Source organism: Paramacrobiotus metropolitanus, unplaced genomic scaffold (assembly GCF_019649055.1).
Source record: "Paramacrobiotus metropolitanus isolate TYO unplaced genomic scaffold, Prichtersi_v1.0 Parri_scaffold0000251, whole genome shotgun sequence".
Classification (NCBI taxonomy): domain Eukaryota; kingdom Metazoa; phylum Tardigrada; class Eutardigrada; order Parachela; family Macrobiotidae; genus Paramacrobiotus; species Paramacrobiotus metropolitanus.
The window spans coordinates 42340-64512 of record NW_026570471.1 but is presented as its reverse complement, the minus strand read 5'-3'; the positions used below and the strand labels follow the sequence as shown (position 1 = coordinate 64512).

Sequence of the window (22173 nt, the reverse complement as noted above, 5' to 3'; positions counted from 1 at the left end):
CGTAATACGCATCATACTGGTTTCGACGCCCGTTCAGATGTTTCGAAGATTTACCCGTAAAGAATTCCCCAGATAAAGGACGTCGTCATTCGTGGTCTGCAATTTGTGGGCCACATGGACCGGTTGATGCCGGACTGCGGAATGTTGATCCGGCAGTTCCGGGGTGGTCGATCTGGGTGGCTTCGGTTGCAGTAACGGAACCAGGGAGGGCGGTCTGCGCTCGTAAAAATCCGTATGTCTACTCTCTAAATCGTCCGGCCGCCTAACCAGGAAGCGGAATGCAAGATTTTCGATGTCCGGGACTTACGTTCTGGATAAATGGAAGGTGGAGACCGGCTTTTGCCTTCTGGCCAGGTTCAAGCTTTTGGGAACCGCTCCGGGCGCTTCTAAGATTTGGGAGCAAAACGTTTGGGTGACTGAAGAACACAGGGTTTCGGCTGGTTTGTCCTGGAGACTTCTAGCAGTTCCGGTTGGGTCCAATCCAGGAATCCAGTCGGTTTATGTGGGAGTTCGTGGTTACGGTTTGCGATGGATGTCTACCGCCGTTTCCTGATTGAGGGCCCGACCGGTACCAGAACGTGTTTAGGGACCGCGGTCTGCAGCGTAACGAGTCTAATGGAGTTTTGTCTACGCCCTCAACCCTGTTGGGGATGTCGTCATGTCGGTTTACCGGTAGCCGGTGGAACATGTCCATTTGGGGTCAGATTTAGGGCTTATTTCATTCCGACTGCCCGATGACTGTGATTTGCCACAAAAGCGAGGGCCTTGTGGATACCGCGTTTTGGTCGTAGCCGTGTCCGGTGTAATAGTGGGTTTTATTAATATAAGAGAAGAGATAGACTGACCGTGCTGTATCTTTATTGATGGTACATGATGACTGTACGCGGATGGTACAATGCTAGCATGCATACAAATGACTAGAGATCTCTACGTAAATGACATGTAGATGACTTGGTACAGTGTAGATGGTACAACAATGCAGAGCTTATATAGGTAGAGATAGGCTGAATTCACGCATACACCTATCTATCTTAATTGCTTAGCGGGATTTGAGTTCAAACGGGGACAACCGCCTAATTGCATTAGGTCCCAAATTTGCGTTCACGCAGCACATCTATGCTAACGTTAATTACCTAGCTCTTAATTGGTAGATAGCAATGTGCGGCCTGAACAGTGCTTTCCTATCAAAAGGTACCTTTTCGTTTGTTCCGTAGACACAATGGTTAAGACAAATAGGAACCACTCGAGGTTCCTATTTGTCCCGGATATACACGCATTTTTGATTGAAATGCTTTCACCACCATTGTGGAATAACCTACAAAATGTTTGATCCAGGATACCACTGATCTGGCCTTTGTTACCATTTCAGACATCAGCCGTACTTTAACGTTTACAATCTACTATCACTTTTTTAATGGTACCGTGCGTTTGCTGCATAAGCAAATCTGCATAAGTGTCATAATTAATATATTTATAATGCACGCGATAATACTTTGCTACATGTCACATGTGTGCTTACAAAATCTCAGTTCTACCGCTTGCAAAACCAATACAATTTCACTGGGAGAAAAATTTAATTTCAGAAAGAATATCGCAACTGGTAAGTTTGCCCCTGCAGTTAATAAAACGATGGAAATTTGAACTGTGTTAACACCCTGAAAAATTAGAAACAATGCTTTTGTACTTTAAAGTAAAAAAAACTCCTTCAAATTTTTTATTGCCTTATTATGTGTTACACTTTTACTGATTTATACAGCGATCATAATACGTGTACAGAGTATCTGTACAGACCGTGCCTTCTAACAATTTATTTTCGAAACGTTTATTACAAAATAATTGTATTAAAGCTGTGATTACACTATGCGGAGAGTCAACGTATGATCAGCCATGCAGTAGGCACCCGCCCGCTGTATCGGCAACTGGCAACCGCCCGCGGTAGCAGTAGGCAGCGTTATACGCATCCGCTCGCTGTGACGGTAGCGAATAGCCGCCCGAGGCGGTTGAGCGCTGCCTTATGGTGAGCCGATATTAAGCGTATGGCAAGCCGAATAACTAATGAACCAACTGGATAGACTTGTGTTGGGTAAATAGAAATTCGAGCACTCTTACTGTAATAATATCTGGTGTCTTTTGTGATGCGCCATTTTTTAAACCTGGAAAACTGATTTCAGCTTTTGCCTGCTTTTGAAGCACTGACTTGAAAATACATTCAATAATTTTTATTGTAAGCCAGGTAGCAAACAAATGGCACCCAAAGAACCGAAATACGGGAAATGCAACTTTTATTATGTGGTATGCTAGTTCGATTAAATTTATGAAGCACACGGAACCGTAAGTGTTAAGTATTATACGTATTTTGTCCACAGTCTACTAAATAATCGATCTTCGTAACAGTAAGAGTGTAAAAATAATTACCATTCTGTGATTTTATTCGGTTTTAGTTCGGCGTCTTGTTTACGTACTCGTATTTTGAACTATACTTATAAGTACTGATAGGCAGCATGTGTTCACGCAAACTCGACTGACTATCGCAGGCGCCTAAACAATAACTTTTATTGCACCTATTCAAAGGTGTCTGTGTGAATGCAATCCTGCTCCCTATTTAGGTATCTATTTAGTAAAGCGCGCCGCGTTCACGCATACTGCTAAAAAATCGGCCGTTTTGGGCGGCGCTTCCATAGAAAATGGATAGATAGAAGTCAGCGTGAATCCGGCCATAGATGGAAGTAGACGTGAATACCTAGCGGGTATTCCGGGTCGCATAAGTGTCGGTTATAGATCTATAGGCTAAGTCCGCTTACATCGTGCGGCGTGTGATCAAAAGATGATCACATCACGTTTTCCATATGACACCGGGAAGGGTGATACTGAGTAACTGTAGTTGGGGTACGTCAGCCCTTGTAGTAAGTAGATGTTTGGAGTTAACGACTTGGCAAACTGTCAACTTATTTGTTCGTCGAGGCAAATGACATCGGCTGCGCCGAGACCGGTCCGGTTGCGAAAAAGGCGGGACTTCTTTGGGCACCGGTAAACGTGGCGGGAAGATCTGACCGTACAGGTGAACTGGTAGCCGGGGCATTTTGCCTGATATCCGCGCTTACATTCACCAATATTTCGATTACATAAAGCATAATGCGGGTTGTAAGCTCTGTAGCGGGATCATGGATGACCGCCCTGGGTCCGACCGTTAACTTCTATGAGCTATGAGAAATCGGTTCCTTAGTATAAGCTACCTATGATCCAATTGGGCGTGGTGCAGTTGATATAGTTATTTTGGCATTGTGCGGTTAGAATCATCTCCTATAACTGCTCAGGATATCTATATGAGCTTCTTCAACCACTACCTCAGCCTCTTCTAGTACTTCTTCAGCCTTTAGCTTATGCCTCACTGTCGTTTCACGCTTCTGATTCGGGACCGGTGGATCGACCGGACTGCTGGTGGTTGGTTGTCCCGGGACCGGTGTTTGAAGTTGTTTATTTTCCCGCTTCTTCACCGATTTTTTTCCTTCGTCTGCCTCGGTATAGCTTCGCGTTTCGTTTCCGTCCGTTTTCCCGTGCCGGGTCCGGTACTTTGGCCTTTCCCTTCAGCTTCTTTGGCGTCTCCGTGTCCTCTGTTATTACAGTCTGCTTCTGCAATTCCTGCATAGCCTGTGTCGCAAAGTCCGAAGGTGGTTTCTACTGGGATCGGTCACGCCCTCGATTTGGTGACGGACCGGGTTTCTTGCCCGGACTTGATTTAGCGGGCTGATTTTATTGGGGCACTGCAGGGCTGCTAAGCCCGGTTGATTCGGTTTATTTACCAGTCCGTCGGTTTTTGCTTCGCGTAAGTTTGCTTTCGGTTTGGTTTGACCCTTACTGGGGTTTCGCGCCGTCGATAAGTCTTTTGCAAGCGATTCGTCGGGTTACTTTTGACTACGTGATAAGGCTATTTCGCGCCATTTGTAGCTTGAGGGGTGTATCATTCGCTCCGCCACTACAACGTTTTCCTGTCCGGAATCGACTCTTCGGATCCCGACTTTAATCGGTCCACGGAAGTCGAGTGCGGTCCATGTCCCCTCATATCGTACCTTCCGGGAAGGTTCCGTGTTGGGTTACTCTATCAGGACTTAATCCCGATTACAAAAAGTCCGGTTGTGATTTTTTGTTAGAAACTCCGGGACTCCTCTCAAACGCTCCGTACACGACACTATTGGTGTCGGTGGCTACACCTCCGGAATTTCCGGTGTGGGTCTCTCCGGTCCTGCGTTATCACCCGGGCCCGTGGTGGCAATACAACTCACGGCCGAAATCCAAAGGTCGGTCGATGTTCTTGTCGGACCGGTGTAGACTTCTGCCAGTTGCGCTTTTAGCGACATCCGTAAAGGCAAAAGCTAAAAAAATAAAGCATTATTCTGTCTCTAGCTAAAGTAAAAAAACCTCACCGTTCCTGGAAAGCAGGTTAATAAAGAATTCAGCTAAAGATCTGAATGAGGACATCATTTCATGATTCGAAAAAGTAAATTCAAAGTCTTTGGTCCGGGTGTTTATTCAGACTAGAGTACGTCCGCTCACGAGGGCTCCAGTCCACTGGATGTCCGGTCATCCGGGTCCGAGGCATCGGTTCTCGGGATACCCGATGGAGCCGTTTCAATTCACCGAGGGTTAGGGAAGAAATGGGCGCGAAACTTACTTCTGACGGATTGAATTTGGGTATGGCATGGATCTTCGTGGCCGGGTGAGAAACTGGCGGAAAACTCACTTGCCGACCCGGCATCATCCAATTAGACTTGACTGAAACCTTCGAAGCCGGGTAAAACAGACTCGTACTTACATCCAGCCAAGGTTTGTCGGGTAAAGTTAGTGGAGAGGCACTGTCGCATCCGCGAATACCATAAGGCAGGTTAGAAACAGGGCCTATTGGGTCACCTGGTCGCTGGATCTTCCGGTGGAATCCGGTAATATGACGTTTTCAACGGAGCAAAACCGTGATTTCGTGTCCTGTCACCTATTAGGCAACAAGGACCGGGTCTTCATGTGGTTGAATGCTCTAAGCGGGGAGTCAGACTCCTGCGTCCGGTCGACTCCGATGTTCCAAGGTTTTCATCTGGACAAACCCGTCAATTCTGTGCCTAGTCAACTAACTGAATAATATAGGCTGAGTAATGCCGTGTTTCGAGGGTTAAGTTTGAGGGTGGTCTCGGTATCCGAGAGAAGGCACGTTAGCAGAATCAAAATCTATGGTCAGCCTCGGCTGCTGGGTTAAAGTCCAATGGCAGCTTCGGTACTCGAGTTGAAATCCGAGTTATATCTTCGCCTGCACTTGCGGATCGTAGTTACGGGCTGTACTGAATGATGTGTCCTGCAAAAACCCTAATTTCATCTCCTGTCATGTTTTGGGTAACTTGGAAAGGGTTACTGGCGGACTTTGAGGTTTGGATCCGGGTAACCTCGGTATCCGAAGTAACCTTAGTTGCTGTAGCAGACCGTAGTCAAGCGATCTGGTGGTTGTTCCATCCGGGAAAAACCCTAAACATCGACGTTCGTCGCCTATTGGCCAACCTTGCGGAGGGTCTTGCGGGTTAATTAAGGTGCACATCCGGGGTAGCCTCGGCTGTAATGGCAGATCGTGGTTAACGGTCTGGTTGATGATCCGTCCGGGCAAGACCTTGTAAATCATCCTCGGTCGCCTATTGGGCAACGAGGACGGGGTTATTTGCGGGGATGTTGATTCTTTAGGCAGGATCCAAGCCTTGGTGGCCTGGGGGGATCCGAGTAGTTGCCGAAAAATAAGTGTCCGGGCCTGGATTCCAACTGTTTCCTAGTTAAGGTTCTTAGCTGTGTCATAAGGGCCAATCCGATTAGTGGGGTTCCCCTTGTCCGGTGGATCTGTTGGACGACGGAGGTCGAATGAGTCACCGGAGCTCATCGATTTTGCCCGTTCTTCTGGGAAGTTCCCAGGGCCGGACCATTTTCTACGGGCTGGAAGTTTCTCGAGCTCCTATTGGGGTTGGGGAGACCGGAGAAGGTGGTCGCTGGCTAGCTGGCGGTGCCGCCAGCACCGGGCGGCCGCCATCCTGACGGTTTCCGCCGTTTCCTTGACCCCGGCATTCTGTTCACGAGAGCGCGGCGGAGGTACGATGTTCGGATTATTTCTGATTGGTTGATCCAAGTGGATGGCCAATATCGTACCGGTACCTCCAATACCAGTACCATCTCGGGTTACGATTGTCCTCCAGCCGGAAACTGGCATCACCACAACTGCCTTGGTTGTGGTTGCCCCATGCAGATACCGCAGGAAAACGTGCCATCCTGGGCCCACTGGAAGAACTTGGCTTCCATCCGATCGACGTAGGTCGTTAATTGGCGAGCCTACTGCTGTGATGTCCAGGGCGACCGCAGGGCATCCTGCACCTGGCCACCTCTGCCCCTCGGTAACCGAAGTTTCCACTGCCGCGATTATCGTGTAAGGTCACTATTCACTAGTCAACCCGTAACCCAGCGGGCTCTTCTGTAACCTTTATCTCACAGCTCGCAAGACACACTTTCCGTTGGACCGTTTATTCCAACTTCCTTCATCTTGGCCGATGAATTTAGACAGCATATCGGCGATTGTCCGGTTGAACCGCTCACAGGATCCTTTGGTCTGGGGATGGTATCCAGATGTAACTAGCCTTTTCACGTGTAAGAGCTTATAAAGCTCCGTGGTCACTTCAAAAATGGAGTTCTTTATAAAGCTTCGTTCAGAAATGGAGTTCCTCGGTCACTGAGGGACTTTAACGGAATTCCGTGCCGCCAAAAGATGTCGAACACGGGAAATTGTCCGACAGCCTCCGCCGTCTGCGCAACCAACGCCTTTGCAATTTTGGTAAATAAGTCGGTGGCCGTAATAGTGTACTTCTTCCCACCACTTGACTTTGGTAACGGACTCAGTAGTAGTCAGTACGTCCGTAGCCCCAATCACCCAAGGGTCTTCGGCACAAAAGGGCTGCAGTGGCCCTGCTGTTGCCGTGGTCGGGATATTCCGTGTCTGGCACGGTACATTTGTCGGACTTATTCCACCATAGCCGGGAAAAGAACCGTTCGCGAACCCGATCCCACGTTCGTCCGAACCAGAGGTGCCCTACGTACTTCTCGTTATGGCACTCGTAGGATCTCTTCACGGAGCTGCTTTGGCACTACCAACAGCAACCGCGTTTCTTCGAAACGTTCGCCCGCCATCGGCGATACGGGAGCCCGTCCTCAACATGTACGACTCTCGTACGATCGTGCCCTCCGACTCGGGTGGAAACTACCGAAAGCGCTCGAGGACAAACGCGTCCTTGGCCTGCTCGGCACGGAAACCTCTTTCTGGCCGGTCAACAACAGCAACGACTAGTTGACCTGTAAGACCGGTGGATAACGCGACAAACGATCACCGTCGTGGTGCGTCACTCTCAGTTTATACCGGATCTCCAGCTCAAACTCTTGCAGCCGTAGCGCCCAGCGCATAAGTCGGCTGTGCGGTGTTTGGATTCCCATGATCAAACACAAGCTGTGGTGATTCGAGAAGACGGTCACTTGTCGTCCGAAAAGGAAGTGACGGAACTTCTCAAACGACCATACAATGGCCTATAGTATGGTGTCGCGTTTCAGCATCCATCAGATGCCGACTTCCACACGCGATCGGTGTCGCGACTATCGTCGTCGCGTTAGACCAGTACGGTGCCCAGCCCGTGCCCTGATTCGTCGAGATGCATCTCCACCGGCTTCTCCGGTTCAAAGTGTGCCAGTACCGATGCGGTACACATGGCCACTTTGAGGTTGCCAAACGCCATTAAACCCCCTGAAAGAAGGTCTGGTCCTTCTTTACCAGCGCATGCAATGGCGCTGCGATATGAGCGAAGCTCTTTATGAATCGGCAATAATAAGAGGATAAGCCCAGGAACCTCCGAAGGACCTTCAGGTTCTCCGGCCGTGGAAACTCGGCGACCACCGTGATTTGCAACCGACATGTTGCAACCGATCACAACAGCGTGACCTTTCATGGAAAATTCGTCGAACACGACGAATGGAACGATGTCCCGTTGTACAGCTGTCCCTGGGCTTCCATCATCTGTCCGTTGGCACACCCGGCTGCGACGGTGGAAGGAGCCAAATCGACTACCAACAGGCCCACCACGGCACGCTAAACAATGACGATCTTAGATCCACTGTCCACGACTGCTTCGTACTGTACACCATTCAACTCGATGGTGACCTAAGGCAGCGGAGCTGTCAACACTGCTCCGGCCAACCACACGACCCCCCCTACAAAAAAGCGTTCGTAAGCGAGCTTTCGATCAACCAAATGCCGAAGGTCAATCGACTTGACCAACCCCTTGCCCTACCAGCGGAGTTTTCTTGTCGACAGAAAGGTTATTCTTACCTCTCTTCGGGTGCGCTTCTAAATCGCACACTTTCTGCTTCTTGTTCAAGGCCAGCTCCAACTCTTTAGGCTAGCTCCAACTCTCTGGCGGTGACCCCAACCTTCTGGTCCTGAATGCGTACCAATGTAGCCTGTAAGTCGACCCCTGACAAGCCCAGGCCTGAATTCACCGAGTGCATCCAGTTTAGCTTTACATCCGCTGAACCGATACGCCCGACAAATGCTTCGAATTGCATTTCGCTTAAGATTGTTGCTTTGTACCGGACAGTGTCATCCGGAATGACAGCACTTCCGTCCGAGTACGGAAGATATCCGCCCCGGTCCGACCATCCAATCCCCCTACGCGAACTTGGATGGTATCCATTGGCACATCGTTAGAGAACGATGCCAAAACCCGCAGTGATTCATGACTAGACATCGGCTCTATGGACATTTTAACCATCATTGTTCCTAGCCAAGTCTTCTCGTGCCCCATTGTTACGTTAACGTCTAGTGGGTTTACGTCCTCAAAAGCCCAGTTTGCCGGCGCTTTGGTGGTGGTGGACTCTTTCGTCGGCGGCGTCTGTAACGCTCCGGCCATGCGTGGCATCACTGGTTCAGAAAATTTTCCGGACATCATCTCAGGCCACCGCGGTCATTAGCTCCGGCCGGTACATTACCGGCCGACGGTTGCCGCGGTTTCCAGCCTCCCGAGTGTTTGACCGCTCCAACAGACGGCTCCGAACTTTTCGGCAACCCTGTCGGCTTCTTTAACGCTTTATTCAGCTTCTTCGCTGCGGTACATCCGATTAAGCGTTGCATCCGATTTTACCGGCACAAGGTCCGACTTACTTGGCACCACGTCCGGTTTCTTTGACCCGTCGCTTAGCTTCCCCTGCTACGGTGTTCACCTTCTTCGGTGTGACCTACTTGGCTGCGACCGTCACGTTAGTCACAACCGATTTAACCACTGGTTTAGGCGTGGCCTTTGCAGTCGGTTTCGGTGGCCCCGGCTCCAGGACTTTCACTTACACCGACCCACTGTCGGAACTCGGAATTGTCCACTTCCCATGGTCCGACTCTGCGAACTTCATCGCCTCTTCTTGGTCGACTGCCAATTCCAGTGCTTCCGGTTCCAGTGCGGGCGGCGCCTCTGCTGGCTTCCGAGCTTGTGTCGCTGTCTGATGTTGTTGGAAACCGGCCACCTCGAGTTACTGTTGTTTGAAACTTTTGATGCGTGTTTTAAAGGTCGGCCTCACTCCGTTCAATTTTACGGTCACTGGCCTTACGACTTCGTTGGTAATTTTTCTCAAGACCATTCGCACCTCCGCTTTGATCTTGGGTTTATTGGATGGACACTTACGGGCCAAATGTCCCACTTCCCGCAGTTGAAGCATATGCGTTGTCCCCTTGGAGCTGGCTTCCTTGTGAAACCGCTCTCTCCAGGTTTGGTAGTGACCGGTCGATTCGCCGGCTCTCTATCTCCACCACCGGTCGCGTTCCGTCCAAACGTGCGACTGCGCCACTCCTGGCGCCTCGGTGGTCCAAACTTATACGACAGCTTCGGGTGGCCCGACGTGGCCACCGCCATCTTGGTGTCGCCGCCGAAGCTAACCGCTCCATTGCTGGTGGTTTGTCCCACCACTGTCCTGCAAACTCTTTCAGGCACAATGGTACTTGCCGTTATTTCTTCTGTTGGTCCCACTCAAGGGCTACGGCGTACCGGTTGAATTCTCTCAACCGTTCATCCACGGCGTCATTCACCATGCCGGTGATCATCGGCGGACGGCTTTCCGAAAAGATCTTCAAATCGCTGGACTCCTAGGCGATTTGCCGCGAGTCAAATACCGTCGGGCCTGTAGATCCACGCGCCACCACTGGCGGTGTCGCATTGACCGTTAATCTGCTAGTGTAGTCCCCCGGCGTCGTCATATCTCCAGCGAACAACCACTCCAACATCAACCTCTCCCTCAGTCCGGGACGAGCAATGCTCATGTACACCTTTACCGTCTAAAAAGGTCCACGGTTTTGGCAACAATCTGAAAGGTCACTATTCACTAGTCAACCCGTAACCCAGCGTGTTCTGCTTTAACCATTTTTGTTCACAGCTCGCAACACATTGCCTTTGCCGTAAAACAAACCTTTTATATACCGTTTTTATGACAGTTATCATCCACAGGATCTGTGGGAATATGCTAGCGCCCATCAGATTCCTTGTCTTGGTTGAAGGCCCGAAGGTCCGAGAAGACGAAGGTCAGGTGGGGTGTGGTTGATGTAGCGGATGTGCCTGTGTTACCTGCACTGTTAAAACAGGGTTCAGCTGAAGTACGTCCTATACCACAGCGCTGACCGCTATGACGTCGCACAGCTAAGCGGTCTTGCGGATTACTGATTACATCGCGATTCTGCGTGCAATTTCTAAAAAAACAATGACTCACTACTTGCCTTCTCCGCGATTCTGTTTGTTCTATTTTTATTATGGTAAATTGGCAGTCGTGAAATCACAATTATTTTCTGAATTTTAAATTATTATTTTCCGCCGTAGAAAATTTCCGAAAAATCCAATAAAATTGAGAAAAATATTTTAACCGACCAAACATTAATTTGGCCAGTGAAAATTTACTCCCTTAATTTCTGAAATTCGGAAAGGGTCACAAACCGAGGTTCTAAGTTTTTATAACGATGCTCAAGGGCTCGTCAGTAATTAGGCCAGCTAAGCTAAATTAACCCGCAAAAAGTTGTTTAAAGCCCGTTTCTCCGGTGAAAATGGCTTTTAGCCGACCACAACTACTTTTCGTTCGTCAAAATGAAAGTTGCTCGGCTATACCGGGTCTACCAAGGTTTTACACGGTTAACCGAGGGTCGTATGGACCAATTTACAGGGTGAGTCCGGGTATTGTACCGTTGTTCCGAGTTGATCCGCTAAGTTGTCTGCGTGAAAACGTCCCGCTCTCGTTCTTAAAGTTGCGGGTGCGATTTAACGCAAAGGCGACCCCGATTAATGAGTGCTGAGAGGGCTCCACTCCGTCCGTTCCATCCGCTTTGTCCGGGGATCAGCGGGAACCGCCAATCAGCCGGCAAAAGTCGTCCGTTGGTCGTCTGCGCGAAGATCGATCCGCCCGCGCGGAATAAGAGAGCATGCTGAGTCTATCTGCTCGCAAAAGAAACAAGAGAAACCAGACGGTTCCGGCTGGCGGCGATCAGATGGGGATGGGAACCGGGTTTCGATTCTACCCTGGGTTTTCGTCGGACGTTACGGCTGTAGTTCTACACCGTGTCTCAGAAAGATCCGTTGAAGGAAAACACAGGATCTGCTATCATATGACACCAGGCGGACAGTGGCTCACGATCTTGAGAACAAAGCTGTATTGTGTACAGAAATAATGCGCAAAGAAACCAAAACGCAAAGCACATGGAGAATGATGTGAGCGGTAAAGCGTCGTGAATACAAACTCGAGTGAGAGAATCCTATCGAATGAGACTGAACGGCACATCGAGCCGAACAGAGGAAAAAGCCTAATGCGGCACTGGGAAGATCCAACACGAGCGAGTGAATGTTGATTGGCCGAAACGTAGAGCCGTTGGCGAGGCAAGGCGTAGCTGAGTCTGAGCCGAGGCCGACACGGCGAACGATAGCGAGTGCGACTCCGTGTGCGAGTCGGCACACCGGAAGCGGCACTGTCGCTGGCTGCCATCTGGTGGGCTGCCATAGCGACTGGCCAATCACCACCAGTACAGTAAAACCTGTGACTTTGAACACTCGCGTAAATTGAACACTGGTGTACATTAAACGGTCATTACGGAACCGGCGCGTCTCGTAGACTATAACACAGGGGGGACCTCGCGTATATTGAACATCTCTCTAAAGTGAACATTGAACAAATTAGATGGAACAGATCTATTTATTTACTAATATTTTAACCTTTTGAAAATGAACAAAGCGCCGGAATCTGGTTTCAAAAGCGAAAAAACACAAGAAAAGCGCTAAACAAACCAGAGTTTACTAAACATTTGGTGGTTGCAACTTTAACACCACAAAAATTTTGATTTGTTATGCGCGAAAATAGCGTAAAAAAGGCTTGCTAACGGGGCTGTCACCCCTAAGGCGGCGCCTGTTCGCCCTCATTGGCAGCTTTAGGGTGCAGAAGCACTGTGTTCAAGGGCGGCCCCTGGGGGCAGCTATTCTGTACATTGAACGGCCGTCTACATTGAACGAAGAATTTGGAACCGCAGGTGTTCAAAGTACGCAGGTTTTACTGTAACAGTGCGATTCTCGCCACCACCCAGTAACAGAACTATAACATGGTGACAGTGGCAGTAACATTACTGTAGGAGCTAGATGAGATCGCAGCACAACAGCGTCTGGTGTACGAAAATCTACGGAAACACTGGAGCACGTTGTTCGAAACGTGCGATGTCCGGCACGGGTTAGGCAGCGCCCGGACTTGATAGTAGTGCAATCTCGTCTAGCGGCAACAGTAGCCATGTCGTACTGCACGAATTTATCATATGCATTTTGGCATTCACTTCTCCGAACCTTATTGACTTCATAATTGGAGCCGCATTGGAATCCAATTTTTCTAATTTTTTGGCAGAAGTGAGGATTGCGCTAGTAACCCAGCCAAACAAGTTCAGTGCGGTCTAGTCACAGTCATTCCGAAAGATCTACTAGAGGCCAGCAAAAGGATCGAGCAATACTGAGGTAGCGTAACACTATCGAAGACAAAGTGACTGTGCTGATTGAATCCAAAGCAGTGAATACATGTATTTTTATAAGTGAATAATGCATTTGATAAATATGCAGTGTATTTACCGGAAACGGCGACAAAATACAGTAGTTTAAAGCTATTCGAACGCAGGGTGTGGCCAGATTAACTAGAGGCTATTCTGAAGACTATACTGGGGCAAAATAGCTGAAGACTATTTGAGCACAGTGTGGGGCAAAATAGCAGAAGGCTATTTTGCCCCCCATACTGGGGCAAAATAGCTAAAGGCTATTTGAACTCAGTGTGGGGCAAAATAGCAAAAGGCTATTTTGCCACACTGCAGAATACTGGGGTAAAATAGCCATAGCCAATAATCAAGGAAGACACAGACAATGTCCTGCAGTCCTCAAATTTCTCCTTGGAAAATGAATGTATGCAGTGTATGGGCCATGTTGGTTGTTGGCAATTTTAGCTTTGTATCTAGTGGATCTACTGGGGTAAAAATCAACTAAGTAAATTTAGAAAAGTTAGTCGGTAAAACTTAAATGCTAGGGCACCGCGACATTTCGCCGCGGACAACTAGTCGCAGGACTTTAGGTCGCAGACATTTCACCGCAAGGCCATTTCGTCTTGCGACATTTCGTCGGTAGGACTTTACGCCGCGAGACTTTCCGCCGCATGTCGTGTCGGCGCCGGTCGCTTCGTCGAGGACATCTCGACGAAGTGACATTTCGCCTACAGATAAATGATTTACTAAGCTAACTAAAAGAGTCAGAAAAGGGGAAACTGGAAAATAAAAAACCAAACGAACAACCTAAGAAACCTAAGAAATCAAAGAAACCTAAGAAAAACCTAAGAAGAAATAAGACGACCTAAGAAAGTCTGAGAAATATTAAGAAACTTAAGAAAAACTAAGAACGCCTTAAAAAAACTGGAAAAAACTAGTGAGAATTAAACGCGGTTAATTATTTTTTGGGTAATCAGTCGCATCATTCGAAAAGTCCCAGGACGAATTGTCCGCGACCAGACGTGTTGCGTTGAAATGTCGCAAAGGTAAAATGTCTCAAAGCATAATGTCCCAAACTGAAATGTCCCAGCGTCCGAATGTCCGGCGACGAAATGTCTTCGCGGCGAAAAGTCGAGCGTCGAATTTGAGTGCGGCGAATGTCACACTCCCAATTGTCCGGGCGCGATATGGTAGTACCTAAATTCTTTCAAAGGCGATTAAGTCGTATCTTGTACGTATCCCGTGTTGTTTTAACGGTTTTTGTCTTATCAGTACTGGAACGCGGAGTGTTCATCCTCCGGATGCACTGCTGACAAATCTGGAATGCCTGCCTTGTGAGTCTATTTATTACGCCTTTTGGCCCATTTTCAACTTAAATAAAAGATAATGATTATGTGTGTTGATTCTTTGTTGTGCTGTAATATATGTGTCTATCTGTAATGTGTACAGTTTATGGGTTTCCTGCTTACAGACACCACAATCATACCGAACAGCCATAACCGTAATACTAACTACAAATCCAAATGCCGGTTACCAAATAGTCGATATAAAACATACGTTCGATTTTCGAAGTCATAGCTATCACAACGACGTTACATCGCACCGCGCGAGTTAGTACTCGTTACCTGTGTGTTCCTGTTGAGCATCGTCGACAGGAATAACGAGAAGGTTGTAGTTCTTCGACCCAATAAGTCACAGTACTAACAAAAGCAGTTACTGGTATGTTTGTAGCGGCGGCATAATACAGTACCTTTTTTGTTACGTGCCCGCTGGCCGAGCAAAATCCATCTGAATTCACATAACGTAACAATGCTGGTACTTCCATCACCAGTTGCTACGGCACGATGGACATCGGACATTATCCACCTTCACGAGAATGCACATCGTTGCACTTTGTACGTACGTGTACTTGCACTATACATTACAGCTACATATCATATTTCATAAATCATATTTGCCATAGTTATCCACAACGAACAAAAAATGCTAAAACGTCTTTGATATATTCCCTCAAAATGCACAAATAACAGCATCCCAGCCGGCGTCAAAAATGAGCAGTTACGTCTCATGACGCGGGTCCTTGGACAGAGCGACAGCATTGAATTTACAACCGCGAATGGCGAGACTGACCGCTTCTCTACATCTTAAAAGATCTGGGCTTACTATACCAAAGGAGCGGATGTGAAGCATGCGGCGTGCACCGATCCAGGGGGTTTCGGATGAGATGCCGAAGCTATTTCCCGCTCACGCGGAACACATCGGGCTGTCGATGGCACTGGAATGCGATATAATTCCGTGAGCTTAGCGACCAGGGCAGAATCTCTGTCCTTAACAAGGACGCTTTCGGCGTAATCAGACGCAGCCATACAGTCTGAGAACACCTTAATCATAAACGTCTCCGCGGATTCTTGCAGTGCGATAAGTGCCGGGACTTCCCAGCGTAGTTCGGAATAATGGCTTGGGAGATTATACGAACTATGCGTAGGAACTTCGGCGGTGGTATGAGGAGAATCGTTATCGTTTCCACGTGCTGCGTGGGAAGCCTGTTCATTTTTCCGATTTCGTTAACCTCCGAGCGAAGATGCTGTTGGTTTAGCTCATCTGCAATGATTTCAAAATCAGAAATTTCAGACGAAGTTGTGGCGAGTTGACAGATTCAGTAGCTTTGTCGACAGTACACGGCACTGCGGCTTTCGTTGGCTTGGGCCATCGGCAGCTGCGCGAGAATGCCGGTGTGGGGCTTTCAGCGAAGACGCCCAGATATTTTGGCAACGAAATAGAGCGTATGTATGATGTATACTTCTCTTGGCACGTTACTTGACAAAGTCAAAAATTCTAAACGTAGTAATCCAGTTTTGCACGAAGTTTCGTTGATAGTTTTCCGCCAATGGTTTTAAACTCGTTTCCTGTGAGTCTTGCATTATCCGACGAAGATTCCGAAGAAGATCCGGATGCCGACGGACCGCCGTCTTCACGGTATGTAAGATTTTCTTCGGAGTCATTCGTGACCGCTCGCTTTGATTTGCGTCGATAATACACCCGCCGCCTGTGCTCGCTTCCGACGTCGTCCAAATAATCGAAGCCATACGCAGATCGGCACGCGCGCTTTGACGCCTCTCTGAACAGCGATTTCGGCAGAAGGAGTCCCAGAACCGAAAACTGCCTATTCGTTGTCACTTCGAGTTATGAAAAATTATCGAGCTTTACCTGCGCGAAGATTCAGCAACGATTCCTGCGGCCTCACGATTCGGGTGTTCGTCAAAAGAAACCGGATTTTCGATCATATTGGGCTGTAGTATTGCGGGCTCGAGATCCTTCACGTCTCTTTCCGCAGCCCGCTTTTTGTTACTCGTTAGCTCCTACGCGAGCTAAGGAGTAACGGTGTTTATGAGAGTTAATTATGAGCGGTGTTCGGTGTTTATGAGAGGTAATTAAACTTGAACAAACAACTTTTAACTTTTAAACTTGCAGGTTGCGGCATCTGAATATCGTTCAGCGAATCAGCGTTTGGCCTCAGCTTGTGTGCTTACTTTAAATGTCTCCAATACTTAATTTGTACAAGCACCTTAAACAAGAAGGTTTACCGTATTTGGAAAAGAACCCAAACAATCAATGCCATTGTTTTCGCCGCGCAGTTAGCGAGCGGTCTGATAATTAAATCAGAATTTAATCTGCGACCGTAGACCACAAACAAATGTGGCGGCGAAATCGACGCTACATGTATTTCTTCATTCTTGTAAATTATAAGGCGGCTTCGAGTATCACCGAATACCGCAGGGCAATAAAGGAATACACAGTGTTTCCGGCAGTGTTCTTTTAAAGATCCTACGAGAACTTCAACTTCATCTTTGCAAACCGCGATCTGGCAGTAACGATGTTTTACGGTTTTTGTAACTGCTTTCATAAAGTGAATGATTCGGAATGAATATAAATACAAATTACGAATATAAACAAACTGCGCCAAAAGAGAGATGAACGGAACCCCTGTAGTGGTCGGGGCACGTGCGTCGATGGACAGTGCACATCGTGCCGAACGTGGGAGGTGAGTTCGCAAACACAAAACAGTAACATAAGTTACGGTAATTTTTCGCGGAGTTCGATTGTAGGTACTCTTCTGAGTCTACTCGTACTGGTCGCTACAGATACAGTATCATAATCATTAATTTTCATTGCGTGAACTTATAGGTAATAATGAGTATGCTATATATTATGATGCCAGATTAACCGCCTTATACTTCGAGGTTATCATCGTATGGAAGTATTTTGAACCATAACGACATTTATTGTCGGGGTTATTCGATTGTTACTTTTCGAAGTAAGTAGAAGTCGATTGTATATAATAATTGTCCGGTATATAATAAGCGGTATATAATAATTGTCCGGGCTTTTATATTGCTAATTTTTCTGGTTTAGTTCAGTTTCCTGTCAATCCCATCAGACAAGACTGCTGCGGTATCAAAATTAATCTTCGTATTTAACCATTTGAACCTTCGTATTTACAGGTTTCCGGTACAGATCAAGATATCTACACGCGATTGCAACACCGGCTTCGTGCACAATAGCCAAAGGTCACGAAATTATGGTGTGGAAGATATTGCTGCAACTGCTTAGCAAACCCCTGCAGTCTTCAATAATCAAGCAATATCTTCCTATGCATCACCGTACAAAGCATAACTGCGTAAGGGTTCCATCATTCTTAATTTCTTAGCAAGTTCAACCACCAAAAATAGCATCGACATGCTGAGAAACAGGAACGATGCCGTAGTTTTGTTACTTGTGATTCTCTCCTGTGCGCGCGAAGGATCTTCGCTGGTCCGAAATGCCGTCCCGCTTCGAGCTGCGTATCAGTTGAATCTTTACTGCATCCGTTTCATCCCCGTGACAAGCCCATTACTTGTACTTCCCGTTGCGGACTGGCGGCTCCGTTGGATGAAGACATTCCGAGTTCCACGAACAGTTGGCGATTGCAAGTAAGTCCAGCATGAAGTCGGACTCACGATTTCAAGTGTCTGAACAGGATTTTCCACACCAAAGGTAACCGGGAAGCTTCGATGCTCTATGTCGTGCGACAATCGAACTCGAAAACACATCAAATGGCAAAAACTTTCTTGTTTGATGGAAAACAAAAACCGCAGCCGGAAAAAGAGCATGTAATCATACCGCCGTCTGTAGGATGCTAATCAGATGAGAACTTGTCACTCAGGCGAGTGATCGACTGATCGGTCCCTGTCACTCGTGCCCAATGTGAAGACCACCCAGGTTCCGCTTACGTGCGCTGGCGCGCTTAGGCAAGCGTGGATATTCTTGACCGCAACGTTTTTTTCCCGCTTGTAAACTAACCCTATTTCGGAAAGGTCAAAGGATGCCGCGTTTCGGTTAGTTTCTTTAATTTGCTGGCATGACAAACTTTAGCGTGCCATCCAGTGCCGCCTAAAGAGGAAGTACAAATGTAGAATTGCAGTTTAAGAGGATCAATAACGCAGAGCTGCAGTTCGAGTTTTCGCTGTCTCGAGAGAAACAGGCAACGAAACAAACAACAAGCCCGCATGTCAAGTAACCATTCTGCTGGTTACATATAATTTCTGCCCAGCCAGTGAGCGAATTCCAGAATTTCTCCCCATGTACGTGGTTGACCTCAAAAACAGAATTTGTTTATTCCCTATCTACCAGACTACCTGGGTTAACTAAGAGGATAATAGTATATCCTGAATGTATCCCATCATTCCCGTCATGATCCGCTACCCGTAGTTCCATTATCTACGGCTTTAGTTTAAAGGAGGCTCTCGCTTACTTTGTTTCGATCACAAGAATGACAAACTTACTAACAAGCACTTCCTGTTGGAAAGTTATGGCTTTCTTTCTTGTAAGACGAACTAGAGCCATGGGCTTTCTCATTCACGAGGGCAAAGTAACCTTCAGACAAACACATTTTTTACTGCCTTCATGGTTTTACGGAGTCTCGTACAAAACTATCCAATTCAAAACAGCTTAAGTATGTTGTAATCGGAGTGTGAAAAGTATTATTAAGGGAGTACAGACTACGGTAACCGTGACAGCGATCAAATCCACAAATCAGACAATATTAGCCGCATTCTGAGAACGCTTCCGCTGAGAACGTCCACTTAAATTTCCTTTGCTGCTGGAGGCTTTCACCATTTTCCACGCATCCACTTGACTATTGCTCAAGATTATTTCAGGGAGCTGCATCATTCGCTCTTGACCTGCCGCATCGATCTCATGCCAACCATCAACACCCGGCTCCACGTATGTCCCCTCTGTACAGGGGCCCCAATGACCCGTCGCGCACAACAGGACCTTTTGCCCACGGGTCAGGATGTCCGAAACACGAATAAGCTTTTCTGGTTCCCGCATGACCATCTTATCCAAGCGCCGAGAGAATCCGACGACGGCCGACCCATGGGCTCCTAACACTTCGGCCGGGTACCAATGCGATCCCTCCTCCATGAAAATCTCCTCCTCGTGCTTGAATTCCATGCCTCCCACATGGATTACCGGGGCCTGTCGGGGCTGTGTGGGGAATAAGCCGGATGGCACCGGATGTTGCATCGTGGCGTGCTTGTGAAGGTAGATTTCCATTAACGCTGATGGGGTCAGCAAACCGCTCTATATATATACAAACCGGGATCTGTTACCTGCGCCTGCTGCATAACTGATAATACAACGGCTGCATGATAGCAACACTACATGTACATCGTCGTTTGCTGTAATTGTATTATTTTAAGAATGATGCTCAATGGAAGGTAGCTAGCTCTATGTAAAACATTGGTGAAATATGTAATTATCTAAAACACTGAATGTAATTATTTAATGCAACCCCATGTAATCATCTGGTGTTTTACTTAATGTGATTACCTGTTTCAACGCTGAAGAAAGAAAAATGTTCGAAAATTATGGCAAAAATAAATATCTCAATATTTCACGCTCCGTTTCATTTTTCATTGTACTCGATATTACAAAAAAACAGCTCAAAAAGTGATTCGATTTTCAAACAGATCCGAGCGCAACCAGTCAGTCTAAACTAGAACTTACGCCAGCGGGACCGTCTGCCAGTTGCTTGTCCGTCATCAGCGGGAATCGTATCAGGCGAAAAACCTCTCTCATCACCTGGAGCCGGTTGGTCGGCGACGGCTCTAAATTACTGCGGGCGCAGGCAGCCACTGCCCAACTGCAAATTTGAAATAGCGATTTGATGGGAACCAAGTAGTCTCCATTTCCTAAGACGTTTAGTCAATTTACCGTCGGGACACGAAACCGTCGTGTGCAAAGCATTACGCCGCCACTAACGTACTTGTTTACAGCCGTGCAGATGATGTTTTCCTCCACAAATAGCGTGTCGCGCTCCACAATCCTTCGCAGCGTGCTGTTTTTAATTTCAGTAAAATCTTTAGACCCCAAGACCTCTTGACAGTGTACATCCACAAAGTGCAGACAATTTTCCACGATATGTGCGGCAGGTGCACCCCACAAAAGCGCCTAGAATAACGATGCTGAAACTATTCAGAATTGCAGCACTTTGGCGATAAACTGGTTTGGTAAAACCGTAAAGGTAACGCACACCTTTTCCAGATGGTGCAAACAGGTGTCAGTGCTCAGCTCAGTCAGGATGTAGCCGAAGCAGTGATCTGTCAATCGAGGCAGGTCGTACTTGTCAGCGCACAACATCGTAGGATAAACATTATCCCCGTCTACATCCACCTTATCTGTGTAGATATACCTATAAATGCATCACGAACTGTTCATCTGAAGGCAAATTAAATCATCTTGTCAATCGGAAAACCGTTATAACCAGCTCAAAGCCTCGACGCACTTGAGCATGATCTCGAATGCATCTTCAGGAACATCGGGAATGTCGATGGGCGTGCTACACTTCTCCGGTAAACTCCCGTAAAACATGGTGTAAAACACATCGCTGCTGCTGCTTAGCACATATCTGCAATATAAAACCTGGCAAAATCTTCTTGTTCTATCTTATAGAATCCAAGACATCCGATAGGGCCCAAGTTTACGGTTTACCGACATTGAGTACTCGTACTGACGAAGCAATCAAAGGAAAGGTACGCTGTTTATTCTCACCTGTGTGCTCGAAAGATCTTCGTCCGTCCGAATTGTCGGCCCACTTCAAACTGCACATCGGACAAATCTCCACTTTCCAGCATACGGCCCATCCGATCCGCGATCAAATCAAGCGCGCCCCGTCGTGGGGGACTGAAGACCTCGGTTCCATTTGGTGGAGATAAGGTCTGCGACATGTTGAGTAATCCACGCAGTACGGTTGAGTTACAGCCCACACTCGAAAAAAAATGAAGTTGCTAATAATTTCTTTATGGGAAATTAAAGCTTTGATGCTCTGCCGACAGTTCAGACAAGAAAAATTAATCGTAAAATTCGCCAATTTTGACAGAGTTCTGAGTGCTAACGGAGTTTCGGTAATCAGTAATGCACTGTTTTAAGTTGTAGTGGAAGAGAGCAGCCGTCAGACAAGTATCCGTTCAGACCGCCGCCTGTGGGCGACGAAACTCGATAATGAAATTTCCTGCGTGTGATCGATCGCTAGTCTGACCACGATTACCTAACCTTTCTATGTCCGGTAACAGAAAGATTTGTGACTACGTTTGTTCCCGTCAAGGAAACAAACCCATCCACGGGATGTTTGCTCGGATAGGAATACTGAAGGACGTAATACTAGGAAAATGCACCGATTGGTGCATTGGCAGACCGGAGCGCAGCTTTTGCTTTTCCGGTGGCTTAGCAGCGCGCCTCAGTTTTGGCTTGTTATAAATTTTGCTGTTTTGGTTTGCTTAAAAAACAGGGTGTAGAACAAAATGGATTGCGTTTGTGAATCGCTTCAAATAGCAGGCTGGCTTTTTTAGTATTTATATTTTTGAAATTTCTGAAATATTACACATAAAATGATAACTGCGGTAAATGGACGGGAACCTAACATCCACAGCTTTTGGTGCACAACAAAAGCTAGCCGGGCTTAATTTTTCAAACGCATGCCTTTGAAACGGCTTTTAAATCACTGCAATAGTACGCAATTTTATCAGCAAAATGTTATAAGCGATATTAGAAATTAC

At 47.3% G+C, this 22173-nt stretch overlaps 1 protein-coding gene across 1 annotated transcript; it reads right to left on the bottom strand.

The window, feature by feature from the left end:
- Positions 1-19147: 19147 nt before the first annotated feature.
- LOC129601557 (BTB/POZ domain-containing protein 6-like) lies at positions 19148-21451 on the bottom strand. The gene is made up of 6 exons (XM_055500391.1): positions 21170-21451; positions 20904-21026; positions 20654-20810; positions 20385-20569; positions 20126-20261; positions 19148-19699 (listed from the first exon to the last, which is right to left on the bottom strand). Exons 1-6 carry the CDS (start codon positions 21343-21345, stop codon positions 19148-19150), a joined length of 1329 nt encoding a protein of 442 aa, XP_055356366.1. The 5' UTR covers positions 21346-21451.
- Positions 21452-22173: the final 722 nt, after the last annotated feature.

Excerpts from the sequence above, each read along its gene's own strand:
- LOC129601557 (XM_055500391.1), bottom strand. The coding sequence starts at position 21,345 with ATGTCGCAGACCTTATCTCCACCAAATGGAACCGAGGTCTTCAGTCCC. Across the intron at positions 20,570-20,653 it reads GTTTGCACCATCTGGAAAAG|GCGCTTTTGTGGGGTGCACC; the intron begins GTGTGCGTTACC and ends TCGTTATTCTAG. Across the intron at positions 19,700-20,125 it reads TGGCAGACGGTCCCGCTGGC|AGCGGTTTGCTGACCCCATC; the intron begins GTAAGTTCTAGT and ends GTATATATATAG.